The sequence below is a fragment of the Macrobrachium nipponense genome, chromosome 25, assembly GCF_015104395.2.
Source record: "Macrobrachium nipponense isolate FS-2020 chromosome 25, ASM1510439v2, whole genome shotgun sequence".
Lineage (NCBI taxonomy): Eukaryota > Metazoa > Arthropoda > Malacostraca > Decapoda > Palaemonidae > Macrobrachium > Macrobrachium nipponense.
Genome location: NC_087214.1, coordinates 16126565 through 16142552, shown reverse-complemented (window position 1 = coordinate 16142552; position 15988 = coordinate 16126565). Strand labels below are relative to the sequence as shown.

Here is a 15988-nt window from a genome sequence, read left to right as displayed (position 1 = left end):
TCGTGACTGGCGTCCATCTCCGGTGTCAGGACGTGTTAAATAACTTTTTCTGGAAGGTGGGTCAACGAGCGGGCAAGCCTGGCCCTAATAGTCCACTCGATTGTTTTCCCTAGGCTAGATACTTCCAGATACAGGGTAACAACTTAACTAACCTGCATTTGAAGGAATCTAGCTTATAGCCAATGAAGAACTTTAAGTCAAAAGTCATATGCAGTTCATAAGATAAATACCCTGATGGGACTTTTAACTGGAAGCTTACAGGCAATAGGCTGGACACTTCCATACACAGGTCAAGCAACGTAGGGCTGACTAGAATTTGTTTGTCAGTTAAAACAACCAAAATATCATTTTACCTATTTATGAATGCAACTTTTAGGCTAAAAATACATCTAGAATGCAGCACGGGGGGGGGGGGGGGGGGGGTAAGATGAGAGACTGACTGAGATAATGAGAAACCTGCCATCTTTTGCGTGTTTCTCCATTCTGCCATGTTTAACATCAGCCACTTAGGGATGAATGCAAAAACATGAATGAAGGACGACAAATATCTCATCATCTTGGTTCATTTTTAAATGACCTCAAATGTGCTGCATACTTTCACAGTATGTACAGTACTCTGAACACATCCTCAATGTGCAAGAGAGAGAATGCAGTGAAACAACCGACTGACAAATGAAAAAGTGAGCCTCCCACCAACAGAGGAGAGCCAATCCTTTGCTAACCATAATATTTTCTTGTACTATCTGGCTTCTTCTCTACTTAAAGGAGAAAGACTGGCATCGGTGAAAATGAATAGGTTCCCAACTCCTCTCCATGAGAGCATGTTCCAATAGTCACATAAAAGCAGGAGCACCAGACTTACTAGTATGTATATCAGAAGAGATGCCTCGAAAAAAAAAATCTTCTTTGTCCATGGTTATGGTCCTCTCCTGACTCTCAGATAGTCTGTCTGTCTGGTCCAAATTGGGGTAATTGTTGACAACATGAGCTGAAATGAAGAGGAGGGTTCATTATCAAGAGCAAATCTGTCACGTAAACACTTGCAAGAGAATCTTGGCTTTACAGATTTTTTCAAAACGAAACTGAATAATCAAAATTGAAATCTGATACTGAATTAAAACTGAATAAAACAAAAAAACTGACTAAAATAACTCCAGATTCTCATGCTGGAGTGTATTTACTTGGTACTCTTAATTCTAAAAAAAAAGTTTGTCGTAAAATGAAAATCAAATGAGCACTTCGAATTATGAAGTGATAATGTTGAAAACCAGCTTTTCTTCATGTTTTTTCAACATCCAATTTGGAAATTGTAAGTTCTTTTTATCAACAAATATTCCATTGGATCTCCTTACCTGAACATCTATGCTGTATTTATCTTGAAGTTTCACCACTTCTTTAATCCTATGACTTTGGTATCATCTACACATTTTAAAATGCAACCTCAAGACTACCTAGTTACAACACCCAATCTGGTCAGAGAACTTTTTCTTTTGGCTATTTTGACCTTATAAGATAGTTCCTTCTTCTTCAACATTACACAACCACGTAACTAAACAAAACCTAAATGATCAGTTCCCTCAGCGCAGCTTCTCCAACCATTTCCTTCACCCAATCATGCCACCTAATCCTATCACTTCCCTCTTGACCAACCTACCTGTAAAAGGTTCCACCCAAGTCCCCTTCACTCCTTCCCCCTCACTCATCCCTACCTCATGCAAATATTACCAAATCAATCTTGTCCATTGTATCAAACTGGTCATCTCTGCCACCCTAGCACTTCTGCTTTCTTCCCTTTCCACCTTCCACCCTCTAAAGCAACAAGATCCTCCAAATCTACATACTTTTGTTTCCTCCAACATCCAATCCTCCTTCCATCTTCAAGCCCTTGTTTCTCAACCATTCATCATCACTAGTCTGATTGCAGTTCAACACTGTACATCTTGATTCTCACTGAACTTTGCATTCTTTTGTCACATTTAACACTTCCACCTCTCTCCATTTCCCCCCCCCCCCCCCCCCCCCCCCCCCCCCCACCCCCCCCCCCCCCCACCCCCCCCCCCCCCCCCGAGTTGCTTCCATCCTGCTTTCGGTCTAAGATTCATACCCTCCCTCTAGGCCTACAGCATTATCTCAAGCATGCAAAATTTGCTACCTATGTACCACTTCCATTCCAGCCTGTTCTATTTTATATTAACGACCAATCAGACTCCCATTTTAACAGGCAGCATAGTGTCTGTAAAAAAAAAAAAACCCAATTTCTGTAATGCACTAAGTACCTTAACTTTAGGAACATTCTGTTTTAAAAAAGATTGTGCCATGGTTTTGGTTGTTGATACGATGTTGGAACAGGAATTGAAATAAAGTTATATTGCTGCCAAGATGCTTCTATTATTACGCTATTCTCCACACCTATATTACAAATGGCGACAAGGATAACCTGTGAAGAGACATCTGCAACAAAGTTAAGAGGTGTCAAGAGTTTGTTCACCCAGAAAACTGGTTTGTGTTGGAGCAGCTGAGTTTGCATATAGCCCAGGCTAGGCTACGGTAGCCTTAAGTTAGCCTACCCTATGGGATACGTGAGTAACTTAGCCCAAGTTAGATTACCGGTGATGATGGCTACCCCGTTTAAGTTAACGCCCTTACCAGCATTTTCTCCCGAGGAGTCGGCAAATGTTTCACAGACGTGGGCAGACGGGAAGGAGTCTTTTTCGTACTATATACAAGGTAGTGGTATAACAGAGGATTCCAAAAGAAAGCTATACTATTGCTTCACCAAGCAGGTATGGAAGTACAACGTATTTTTAGAATATTAACTGTTGCTGGAGTTCCTTTTTGATGTTGCAGTTGCATCTTTAGATGACCATTTTATGCCAAAAAAGAATGTGGCATATGAGAGGCATGTTTTCAGGCAAGCTTCCCAAGGTCCATCCAAAAGTATGGATGCTTACTTAACTAGGTTATGAAATTTGATTACGTTGTGTGAGTACCCTGCAGCTGAGGTAAATTTAAATTTAAGGGATCAGATCATAGAGAAGTGTTTTTCTAAGAAACTAAGAGTAAGGTTTTTAAGGGAAAGAAACCTGACTTTAGATAATATTATGGAGATGGCAAGAGCTCATGAAATGGCTGAGAGCCAGGCTAGGCAAATCGAAGAGGATTCTGTTAGGCCTAGGCCAGATAATCTTAAAGTGAATAAGTTAGGTTATCAAGCCCATGGTAACGATACACTTCAAGGAAAAAGAGGAGGAAGCGCATGAAATTTTGTGCATTCTAATAGGCCGAGGAATGGTAGGCCTAACTTTAGTGTAAATCAAAGTTGCTGGCGATGTGGTCTGCAAGGTCACTGGCTTATATAATGACTGTGTTGTTGCCAGGGATAAGGCATGCCAAAGGTGTGGTAAGATTGGACATTTAGCCCGTGTTTGTCGGTCCAACCTTAGTAGTGCTTCTCATACAAATTATGAGTCAGATCATAAGCCTAAAGCATCAGTGTCACAACCTGGAATGAAAAAGTCCAGGGGAGGAAGTGGTGGTTCTGGAAATTATTCCAGAGGTACAAGAGGTCATTCTGGGCCAAACCAGCATGTCAATGTTGTTCAAGATTCTCAGAGTGAAACTTTGTATGATGATGATGATGTAGTAATGTACCAATTAAATTTTTTATTGATTCAGGTGCTAATTGTAATATTGTTACTGCAAGTGATTTTGAGATGTTGAGTATGCATGTATGTTTAAGAAACTGTAATAAGAATCTATATCCTTATGGTGTCACAACTCCATTAAAGTTAAGAGGAGAATTCAGCAGTAAGAGTGAATCTCCATCTGGGAGAGTTTGTGTGGAGGCAGATTTTATTGTGGTAGAGAAAAATAATGTCATTGATGATAATTTACATGTGGGAAAATACTGCTGTAGCACTAAATATGTCAAGGATTGGTGAGGATGTAAATGCAATAAGTACTAGTATTGCATGTGATAAGTATTCCAGTTTGAAAATTAAATATGAAACTTGCTTTTCAGGTCTGGGTAAGTTGACTGATTTTTCACTGAAATTACAAGTTAACCCTAATGTGAAACCTGTAACACAACCTATGAGAAGAATTCCTTTTGATATTAGGGGGGCAAGTGGAAAAAACACTTGATGATTTGTTGGGTTTGGATATTATTGAGCCAGTACAGGGACCCACTTAATGGGTATCGGCTCCTGTATTCATCCCAAAGCCTGGGAATAGTAAGGAATTGCGACTGTGTTGATATGAGAAGAGTCAATGAGGCTATTTTGAGAACGAGACATCCAATTCCTACTATTGATGAATTGCTGATTGATATGAATGGTGCTGTTGTTTTTTCTAAACTTGATTTGAAGTGGGGTTTTCATCAAATAGAGTCAGACCCTGAGAGTAGACATTTAACCACTTTTGTAACTCACAAAGGCTGTTTAGGTACAAACAGTTATGCTTTGGAGTTAACTGTGCTCCTGAGGTTTATCAACATATTTTACAACAATTATTATATGGTTGTGAAGGAGTTAAAGTGCTAGCAGATGACATCATTGTCTATGGTACTAATGTTAAAGAGCATGATAAGAGGTTGGAAAAGGTATTGGCAGCATTGTGTAGTAGAAATCTAACTCTGAATCCAGATAAATGTAAATTTGGTATGGAAAAACTAGTATTTATGGGTCATGTTTTATCAAAGAGAGGCATCGAACCTACTGATGATAAAGTCAAAGCTATAAACGAGGCTAAGAAGCCTGAAAATGTAAATGAGTTAAGGAGTTTCCTTGGTATTGTAAATTACTGTGGAAAGTTTATAAATAATCTGTCTACTGTTGAAGAACCATTGAGAAGGTTAACTAGAAAGAATGTCATTTGGCATTGGGGAAGTGAACAGGAACATTCCTTCAGGGAACTAAAAAGGAGACTTACTTCTGCTGAGATCATGGCTTATTTTAATCCAGTATTACCTACTCAAGTAATTGTAGATTCTAGTCCAGTTGGACTAAGAGCTATTTTAGTACAGATACAGGATAATGGATGTTTCAAACCTGTGATTTATGCCAGTAGATCTTTGACAGATGTTGAACGTCGGTAGTCCCAGACAGAAAAAGAGGTACTTGCTGTTGTTTGGGCACTTGTGAAAGGTTTAGATTGTGTGTATTAGGTATTCATTTTGAGTTAATTAGTGATCATAAGCCACTGGAGGTGATATATTCTCCCAAGTCACAACCTCCTTTGCATATTGAAAGGTGGGCTCTAAGACTGCAGCCTTTTGATTTCAAAGTAAAGTATAAACCTGGGAGGACTAATGCAGCTGATGCATTGTCGAGATTGTCTTTATCAGATATTCCTAAAAGTAATGTAGCTGAAGAATATTGCCAAAAGTGCAACACCAGTAGCCTTAACTACTAGGGAAATTGAACAAGAGTCTGGTGTTGATGTTGAGTTGAGTAAAGTCCGTAAGGCTGTCAGAACTGGTGATTGGAATGAAGTTCCACATTTTAAATATGTTAAAGATGAAGTATGTATTTTGGGATGTTGACTCTTAAGAGGTCAAAGTATAATAATACCTAAATCTTTGAGAAGGCAAATTCTTGACTTAGCTCACGAAGGCCATCAGGGAATTGTAAAATGTAATGTAAAAGTAGACTAAGACAGAAAGTGTGGTGGCCAGGATTAGATAGAGGTGGAATATTATGAAAGAAATTGTAAAGCATGTTTGTTAATGAGTAGTCATAATAAGTTAGAACCCCTAACTTTACCTGATAGGCCATGGCAACACATTGGTGTTGATATATGTGGACCTTTACCAACTGGTGAGAATTTGTTAGTTGCTGTGGATTACTATTCTAGATGGTTTGAAGTAGGAATACTGTATTCAACTAGTACTACCAAGGTGGTAAGATGCCTTGATAATTGTAACTGATAATGGTGTGCAGTTTACATCTGCAGAGTTTAAAGATTTTGTTAGGGTAAATGGTATTTGTCATAGAAAAGTAACACCATATTCCCCTCAAGCTAATGGTGAAGTGGAAAGACAAAATAGATGTATTATGAAAGCTATTAACACAATTAGAGCTGAAGGGAAGGATTGGAGAAAAGTTAAATACTTTTCTTACAGCTTACAGATCCACTCCACATACTGTAACTAATGTTAGTCCTGCTGAAATCATGTATGGTAGGAAAATCAGAACAAATTAGATTACACTGGTTGTGAAGATGAACTTAGAATATAAGGGACCAAAAATGTAAAGAAAAGGGGAAAGAGTAATACTATGATAAGAAATTCTATGTAAAAGAGGGACAAGTAAGTAAAGGTGATTTAGTAGTTTTAAAAACAGTTTTAAAACAAAGTAAAAAAAATAAATTGTCACCAAATTTCTGTAGTGAACCCTACAGAGTCATTGAGAAAAAAGTTAACAATGTTCAAGTTGAGAGTACTGAGGACGAGGAATGTTGTTCACATGAAAAAAAAATGAATTTTGAAAATGAAAAAGATAAATTTGAGTTTTGGAATGATTGTAGAAATGATGTTGGTGAATTCAATGATGTTCATGAATTACTTTTTAGATCTGACAATGATGAGTTTCATGTAAATAATTCAAATGATAATGCTACATCAAGTAGACCTAAACCAGGTGCTGATATTGTTGAAAGAAGGTCTATTAGGGTAAGGAAACCTCCTAGATATTTGAATGACTATGTAAGGTAATAAGTTTTTGTGTATACAGTATAATGCCATTTTTGTTTGTTACTATTGAACGTAAAATATTTTCCCTGGTGTTCTACAAAGGAAGGGATCCTTGATTTTTTACTTTGTTTTGTAACATGTGTATTGAGTTTGAATTCTCATGCAATTATTTTCTTTGAAGAAGTTGATTTTGTGGTATGTGTTGATAATGTTTTGAATTTTAACAGGTGTACTGTACTTTCTGATACTTATGAAAGATTATTTTAAGTTTATTCTTTTATTTCAAGAGAATATTATATTTGAATATTGTTAAAGTATTGCATTGAAGTTTCCTGGTAAGGTACAAATATTACACTTGTTGAAATATAGTTTAGTACAGTTCCATGCTCAATAAGGGAGGAATGTAGTCTGTAAAAAACCCATTTTCTGTAATGCACTATGTACCTCAACTTTGGGAACATTCGGTTTTACAAAGATTGCGCCATGGTTTTGGTTGATGCGATGTCAGAACAGGAATTAAAACAAGTTATGTTGCTGCCAAGATGCTTCTATTACAGACAGCAAACCTTAAGTTTACCAATGTGTACCTCCATACCACCCAATTCAAGATTCCTTCAACTCCCTTACTTCTCACTGCAATTATCTAGTCCTGGCCTTGATCATTATAGTATCATCTACATATGGTAACAACTCCCAAAGTGCTAAATGTGCAGTACTGTATTTCCATTCTGATTCCCTTCGTTCTATACATTCATAACAAGTACAGACGCTCCTCTGCTTATGAACTTTCAGAGATAAGAACGACCGTGATCGTAAATTAAAACTGTACTCGACTGTTACCATCAATTTGCTTTACGTATCATTCTTATTAATAAATACCCTATAAAATGCCGTAGAGAACTAGTATATCGTGTTTTGGTATGAAAACCCAAATATTACTGTACGTACTGTCTTTGAGTACATCAAGTTAGACTGATGAACAAATCGAGACGCGAACGGCCGTTCGGAAAGCCACTCGTTCGTAAGTAGAGGGGCATCTGTTTAAGAATAATTCTAGGGAGGTGACACCCAATTGTTTCTTCAAGATTCTTTCAAAAGTGCAATTAAAACTTACCTCCAGTGCATCCAAGCAGTGGAATCACAGGGCCATTAAGCGCAGACATTACCCACACAAGATGGACCATTGCTTGCAAATGCCTACGGTGGTGTTTTGAAAGGTCCCCAAAACCAGGAAACTGCTGAGAAGACAAACTGAACTGATTATCGAGCCACAAGATATTGGTGGTTGTTCGTCTCATCTACTCATACAGTTTCACATCCAGTCATTTTTATAAATTCCAAGTTACAAGCAGAATTTAGTCTTTAGTAAGTGTTGATAATTAAGAGTTTCTTCCGATATATAGTGCATTTATAGTAATCAAAACATATGGAAAACAGGCAAAAAACATTCTGCAAGAAGGACGTTATATTTGCAAGCTAACCCAATTCAAGACATGACTATTATGAGTGAATATATAAATTGTCATAATCAAATCTATTATTTGGATACTTATGTACTGTTAAAGTTAGCTATATCTCTGTGCCCATTAGGCGAGTCGGCATTCAAAAAAAAAATCGAATGGCTATCCGGATGACTGTCTAGTTTACCCGTTGTCTACCAGGTGTGTTTCGAATGTTCTAGCTCGTCAGAATTCTCCTTGACAGCCCACCAAGTTGTGGGGAGGATGGGAGCGTCTACTTTAACAGTAGGTAAGTATCCAAATAATAAATTTTATTATGAAAATTTATATAATTTGATATGATTCTTACCTACTGTTAAAGTTAGCTGATTCCCACATTAAGAGGATGGTGGGTAGTGCAGCTAGACAAAATTCCGCTCAGTCATTCGAGCTAAAGGTTTCTTGCATGAAAACCAAAACATTCTCATCTGATCTGGAATCCTTGTTGGATATTACAACCTCCAGAAGTTGGATTACATTTTGGGAGCAAGGCTCTCATACATATGCAGCAAAGAGCAGCCTTGCGAAGAAAACCGCTTCGATTCAGCCAGCATGAAATGCAAGCGGTGTGAGGGATCCCTGTGCCTGGGTCCAAATACCCTATAAAACGACAGTCACTTAAAATAAATACCTTTATGATATAAAGGTCGCTCCTATACAAAATTTGTGCCTCCACATTCCCCAAAATATTAAAACTCGGGATTTAAACAAAGAGCCTAAAGAACTGCTTTTTTCAGTTCAGGAAAAGACTACCCACTACTACTAGTAGTGGATTAAGGGCTTTACTGTTTTCAAACACAATTCTGTATACTTAAGGTAGTGAGAGGGTAAAAACCGAATTGTGCTTCTACTGTGCCACATCAATCCTATTCTGGAGCGACAAATTGACTTAACACTAAATGAAGTTGCAACTGCTGCTCACATTATAAATGTTTAGCTATTTCTCATGCACTAGCCTATCCAATACGTCACAGAGGACCTTGTTTTCCTTGACAATGTTTCTAAAAATCATAACACAAAAGGTTAACTTTGCCTCTTCCAGCATTTACCTTTGACAAAGACATTCAAGGTTTCTAAAAGGATGATAAAATTGTTCTAGGTTTAACCTTTAAATTTAAATGCCCCAACAGGATAGAGAAGTATCCTCTTCTTCCCCACTAAGGGGTTACATTGGAATTCTTACAGGGAACTGTAAACCATAGCCTTAACATCACCCTCACCTCTAAGGCAGAAAGCTAAAATAGCATTCCCTTTACACCAGCTTAAAGAAGGGGGCTGACAATAAATTTACTAATTAACCACTGCTAGTGCTAAATAAAAGGTTTTACAGTAAATTCAGATAAAGTTTAGCCCCGCATCTAAACTCCAGAGAAAGACTGATATAGAGATGAAGGGGCTTCAATCTCAACACCTTACAGTGCTGGTCCTCAGCAAGATCTAAAAGTACTTGATGCAATACCAAGGAAAGTACATATGGAACGATAACTTTGGAAGTAGACAGTGAAAAGTCTTATCTCCTCTAAACAGAAAACATTGACGTCTACAAGGATCCAGGTGCTGAAAATTCCTCTTGAATGGCACCCTCAGCAATACACAGACCACTGCTTCTGACCACAGGCCATGGCAGTTTTAAATTAAGGACAGATCCTATGATAACTTGAAAATCTTACTATTCGGAGAGAACATTCTAACATCTCCCAAGCAGTTAAGGAGATGCCAAAGTTAATGGAACTGTATGGAATTGTGGAATGGAATATGTGATTTTGGCATAAAGCCAAGCACTGGAAGACTCATAGAGTCATTTAGCTCTAAGTATGGAACTGTGTAGTAGAGTTGATTTCTTCTCAACGGAAAAATGAGACATCTACCGAGAGCATTGGAAATTTTGAAAATCATTTGCCCTGAGGCTACAAGGGGTCTACAGGAGACACTAAGCTATTCTTGAACTTGAAATTGCTCAAGTATTCAGAGTAGATACGAGAGAAAGGCCTATGAGTCTGAATTAGGCAAAATTTAAGGAAACATCCACTGCTCAAGCCTGAGGGCCATCAAAGCAGTAGTAATCATGTTCGGGACTGTCCCTTGTTCCATCTACATGCTAGTAAGTCTGAATGAGTGCTCCTTAAATCCACACCAAGTGCCAAACTTACGGATGTAAAGGCCCTTGTAGGCAGTTTGTTCTTCCTGAATCCCCAATAGCTAAAACACTGTCCTTCCACAGAATGAATGATCAAACCAATATGTTTCCACAGAATGAATGATCAAACCAAGTGTTGTTTCACTTCACTCAAAGCAGTAAACTTCCCACAAAGACTTTATTTCTAATAAAACTGCTAAGCATCCTAATGTCTTTCCACTGCCCTGACATCTAACAAGTTTTACCAGGTGTAGTATTGACCATTCTATGTTGCATGAAAGTGTAATGACACTAGTTAAACTCTGTGTTGCATGACAGAGGGGAAAAGACCAAAAGCTGGACTCAGGTTTAAGAACAATATGGACAATTCTTGGTTACAGAGTCCCTCCTGCAGTCCTGGAACCAAAGTTGGTACTGGATTACTTACAAATTTAACAAACTTTATTTGTAAGTCATAATTCTTATGCTGAAACTGTACATTAATTGAGCATGGATATCTGAAAATATCCTGTGAGGCCATGTTTCCTAATGAGGAGAAGCCCTTACCATATAGGAAGTTTCCTTCAGGCCAAAAATTCTTCAAGCAGCACATGACTATTCATCTTGACCGACAAGCATGCATAATTAAGTATCATCCCCACATCACTAGATAAGAATGGGGATATAGAGAATTAACAATATAATGCATAGAAATTGGGCCAGAAGAAGCAACAGGTCCTTGGCCTTTGGAATACTGTTGACAGAGTTGGCCAATTTGAATCACTGATTCAGTAGAAGTGTCTTACTCCTAAAGTCAACACCATCTACCAATGGGCAACAAGTCCCTGACATACCTTATAGAGGGACTGCACACTAACCCAAACAAAGTGCACAGAACAGCAATACCTTCTGGTAAAAACCTCTTGAAGGAACTTGCATGACTGTGGATGTATTGATAAGTGGAATACATTCCGCATGTGTGCCACACATCTGACCATTCTTTGGAAAGGCACTAAAACCATGCTAGAAAACCAACAAGTATGTGGGCACACACATCCTGTTATTCAGTCTCCAAATGTCCAAGAATATCTCCAATTACCTATGCATAGAACTCGTCCTAAAAAATTACCCTTGGACCATCATTCCTTCTATATACAATCTCCTACTAAAAGAGACTCATGAGAGATTTCTGCTGAAGACAAAGGAAGCTATAAGAGGGATATTAAACCAGTGGAGAACAACCAAAAAAGAATCACAACTGCCCTTCACAGTCTCCACCAATAACGTACTGGTCCCAAGTCTCTCCATACAAGTTAGGAGGTTGCAAATGTCCATATCCCAGAACTTGAGTCTGCACTTATCCCCGAAAGGTGTAAAACAAGACTACCAATAGATAATCCCTTATTGCCTTAAACCGAGCTGCATAATGAGACAAGACGCGAAAGTGTTCTCACTTCTTCCAAACCGAGCGAGTATATGCATCGGAAATGAGTTACTTGTTTCCTTGCTAAAAACTCCCGCTGCCGACAAAGCCTAAGCTGGCTACACAAACAAGCTGGATTGGCGTCTCCACTTCTCTAAGCAGTCGCAGAGTCGAGACAACATAGCTAAAAGGTAATAACTCAAGCTAGACTGAAAATCCATCAGCATGTCAGTGAGTCTCAAGTTAATTCCCCACAGGGGAGAAAAGAAAGCGAACCTCCTACTAAAGACGGTTAAAGGACCAATAAGCGTTTGTACAGCGAGAGGTGGTCTTCGGCTCTCCGTGACTTTAAAAGACACAAGACGACAAGCTTCCAAGGCAGACAATGGGTGATTTGTGCCTCCGACCGGACGAGAGAAGTTATGAAATGCTCTCTAATTGGAGAAAGCATTGGTTCTCTTCTCCAATATTTAGAGGGCGCCGAAATATGCTAAGACAATTAAGACATATTCTTTATGTGGCCTCCTTCCTCAACAAAATGATGATACAGCAACCGAACGAGTTCCTCAAACTCCATTCAAACTCTTCTTCCGTCAGCGGGCGATGGGAGGAGACAGCTGGTGATAAGAGGTAAACAAAAGAGCTTAAAGGATTGCTCTTTCTCCGCAACCCTTGGTGACAAAAAGCGACACTTGTCGATAAGAGGTGACAGCAGCTGAGTGCTGTATCGTATCCACCACGCCCTCAATGAGAGGAAGACGGTTTAAGCGACTCAGGACTCGGCCAAATCCACACATGTCAACTGGGTTCACACGAGTCAACAATGTCCGCAGTCCGCACGAGTCGACTGAGGGAAAGAAAACAAGGTGCCAGAAGAGGGAGGCGGTGGGAGAGGAGTTACAATGACACTCCCGCCTCGTCCGATAGCGATCGTACGTACTTGAAAGTATTCCTGTATGAAACTAAGTTAGAAATCTCTGAAGCTAGAATATCTAACTTGGCGAGAACTTTATATACTACAGACAGTGTAGACTTGAAAGAGGTAACATTAAACGAGGCAGTAGTAATAGATTTGCCAATAGCCGAGGAGGAGACAAGCAAAGAACAAACACAAGCATTACTAAGAAAAAGGAATATGCCAGCAGACAAGAATTTAGAATAACCCATACATGAGAGAGATAAACAGTTGACTGAGTCAACATATCTAAATGTGTAAAACTCGCTACAGATACATTATCACCTCAATAAAATATCTATACCTATATTGTATGCATGCTAACACCTCAAAGTAGGTGTTGAAGACGACAGAATGTGGCTAGGGAGTGAGCATTAATGCTTACCAAAACGGTCCTTATGCAAAAGCTTTAATAGTCCTAGGCAATCTCTTCAACGGTCATTAGGCGAACGCTTTAAACGAGATTCAGACCATGAAAAGGGTAAAGTAGGTATTGGAGGGCACAGAATCCTATCGTCCCAAGAACCAACCCGGTTCCCTGGCAGCGGACACTATCAAATGTCGCAGGGCAGTCCTAGGCTCGGACTACGTACAGACGAGGGCACCAACACCTTACTTCTAACAGGGAATGCGAAAAGGAGCGCACACTATGGAGGGATTCGGAACATTCCCATCATGAACTCAGTTCAACTGGTATTAGAACTAAAAATAGGTTTAATGTTCTAACTTCTCGTTACGCTTTTCCTGAACCGAATGGGGAGCAGAAGGCGGAGCTACAAAGGAAGTCAATACTAGCCTACTAAAATGCCTAGTCTGAGTAGGGCTAGCCTGACAGATATAAGTCCTGACCTAACTAATTACTTTTGCAATCTATTAGTTCCCAATCTTTCCTATATCTGACTTATTCAAGCATAAATTTCTCAGAATGATTCCCTACATTCTTCACATCTGGTAGTTCCAAGTTCAAACTCTGCACCCTTTCAAGTACAAAGGAATGTTGATCAACTTCCACTTTCCACATCCTGGTTACACTAAAAACATTCCTACATAGCCTGATGTAATTGGTTTTGCTTCCGGTGGAAGATATCCTAGGAGAGTGAAATTACAATACCGTAAACAAGTGTAAAACAGCCAAACTTCTTAGAATACCAACAATCGCCTAGCCGCAATGGCGGCAAGGAGAATTCTGACAAGAGCCAAAACATTCGAAACACACCTGGTGGAGAACAGGTAAACTACAGTCATCCGAGCAGCCATTCGATTTTTTGTTTGAATGCCGACTCGCCTAATCGGCAGGGACATAGCTAAATTTAACAGTAGGTAAGATTCATCTCAAATAATTATCGCATACCAAATGGGGAACTGGATGTACCACCCTTGCTAATGTCATACAAAGCAACTGTATTATCTATAATAGATTATTGTTGCCCGATATATTCATCTCCCTCAGAAACATTCAAATGACACTTTTCTTTAATCAATTTGTAGTTTTCAAAGCTAACAAATCACCTGAGGTCTTAACAATTAAAACACTTGAATATCCGACTTAACAACATCAACCATAAACCTCGTAAGTTCCCCAGTTCATTTATTTACTGCAATAATTCATTTCCCGTGAAGAATTACACCCATAAATCACGAAAGCAAAACCACTTCAGATGACAAACCCAAAAGTTGACTCTGTTGAAGATTAATCTTTTCAGAAAACCAACATTTGGCTGAAATAAAGGAGACGAAAATGACAGAGTATTTCTTCTTCTTCTTCAGCTCCATCCAAAAGGCTTCGAGACTTGGAACAGTTGTTCATAATGACCGCAGAGAGAGACAGACCTGAGAAATAAAAGAATTGTAAGTATGGTTTTAGTTAAAATGAACTTAAAACATAGTAGAGGGATTAGGAAGGTAATAGTCTTGACAAATAATACAAGAAAAGTACCTCTTAGTCCTTCATGTTTTAGGAGTGCAACCTGAAAAGCAGATATAATGGACGGGTCGTATATAGGCCGACTATACAGCATCATATGACACGTGCAAAGCAATGATAGCACTACAGTTATGTTATAAGGGAGGATTACATCTGGACGCTTTTGGGTTTGTGTAAATAAACAGGTAATACTATAAACAAACCAGAAGCATGCAATAAATACCATTCAGTATCAACCCAAAACCTGACCATGAAAGGCAGAAGGTTCATAACAATACTTGTTCAGTGCAAATGCTAAATGCAGTCGACTACTTTATAGAATCATTGTAGATTTTTATACAGACTATATCCTATATAAATAAACCTTTTAAAGATCCAATTCCTGATCATAGTTACGACTGTATAATTTAGCATTAAAAACCTCTGTTGAAAAGTTGAGACTAGTCCCACGCAAATGGTATATTAACCTAATCCTACCTCAGGGTTTGTACTTTACATAGGAACTGTATATACCAAGGTCTATAGATACTTATATAACAAGGTCTGTAGATACCTATAGAATTGATTGATATATATCTCAAGCAAAGTCACTGTTTATGGCAAAAGTTATTTGTTATTTTTACAAACTATCAAAGTTTTTGCACTCGAGTTGACCCCTTGGATCATCGACAGATTAATGGGCCTCTTTTAGATTCAAATAAACGCATAAAGCAACTCACACAGTTCAACTGTTGACATCAATTCACACATTTTGACAGGGAAGCTGTTCCTGGTTCTTCCACCTCCGTAGTCATTTAGTAAATCCACAGTCACTTTGCTACAGAAAACCATTTAAAACTAATACGGATTTCTTCCGGCATTTACGAGGATTTTTTTATCAAAATCATCACTTTACGTGGTTATGGGTACTACTCATCCGAAATGACTTGGATCAAAATGGCTGCAAAACTTGAAGCGAACCATTGTCTGTAAAAGAAATTTTTATTATTATTATCATTATATTTAGAAAATCAATTCTATTCATATGGAACATGCCCCCCAAAGAATAATAAGGTGCATCTGAAAGCAAGAGAATGTAATGGGAAATACAGAAAGAGATCAGTCATTAGAATAAGATAAATTAACTAGTCAATAAATAAACATTAGGGAAAAAGGCTCAATACAAATAATATTCAAGAAAAACAGGGCCAGGTTGTTCCTTCAGTTATACAGCTATGGTTTGTTACATAAAAGAACTGAGCTGTTCTCAAGAATGACCTCAATACTGGCTCTCAAATCTTTCACCATGACACTAGGCAACAGTTCTTGTTCCCGTCATCTGGTACTGAATACAATTTGAATTGATTTAAGAGTCAAGATTCTCAACCTCCCACGTGTCCA

The 15988-nt window shown here is 38.5% G+C and overlaps 1 protein-coding gene across 14 annotated transcripts in view; it reads right to left on the bottom strand.

Moving 5' to 3' along the window:
• The window catches only part of LOC135199295 (uncharacterized), a 36396-nt gene extending 20673 nt beyond the window's left edge, over window positions 1-15723 (bottom strand). For 2 of the 14 annotated variants that reach the window (XR_010311030.1, XR_010311031.1), the window contains exons 1-4: window positions 15328-15708; window positions 14352-14514; window positions 7806-7926; window positions 863-988 (exon numbers count right to left, since the gene is read on the bottom strand). Coding sequence is in view for 5 of the 14 variants with exons in the window: in XM_064227205.1 (XP_064083275.1) it covers window positions 863-988; window positions 7806-7875 (196 nt within the window). In the remaining 9 variants the exon portion in view is untranslated. Of the gene's footprint in view, window positions 1-862; window positions 989-7805; window positions 7930-14351; window positions 14515-15327 lie in introns of all 14 variants that reach the window. The other 12 variants (XM_064227201.1, XM_064227203.1, XR_010311037.1 and 9 more) reach the window with 11 other exon arrangements.
• Between the last annotated feature and the right edge of the window lie 265 nt (window positions 15724-15988).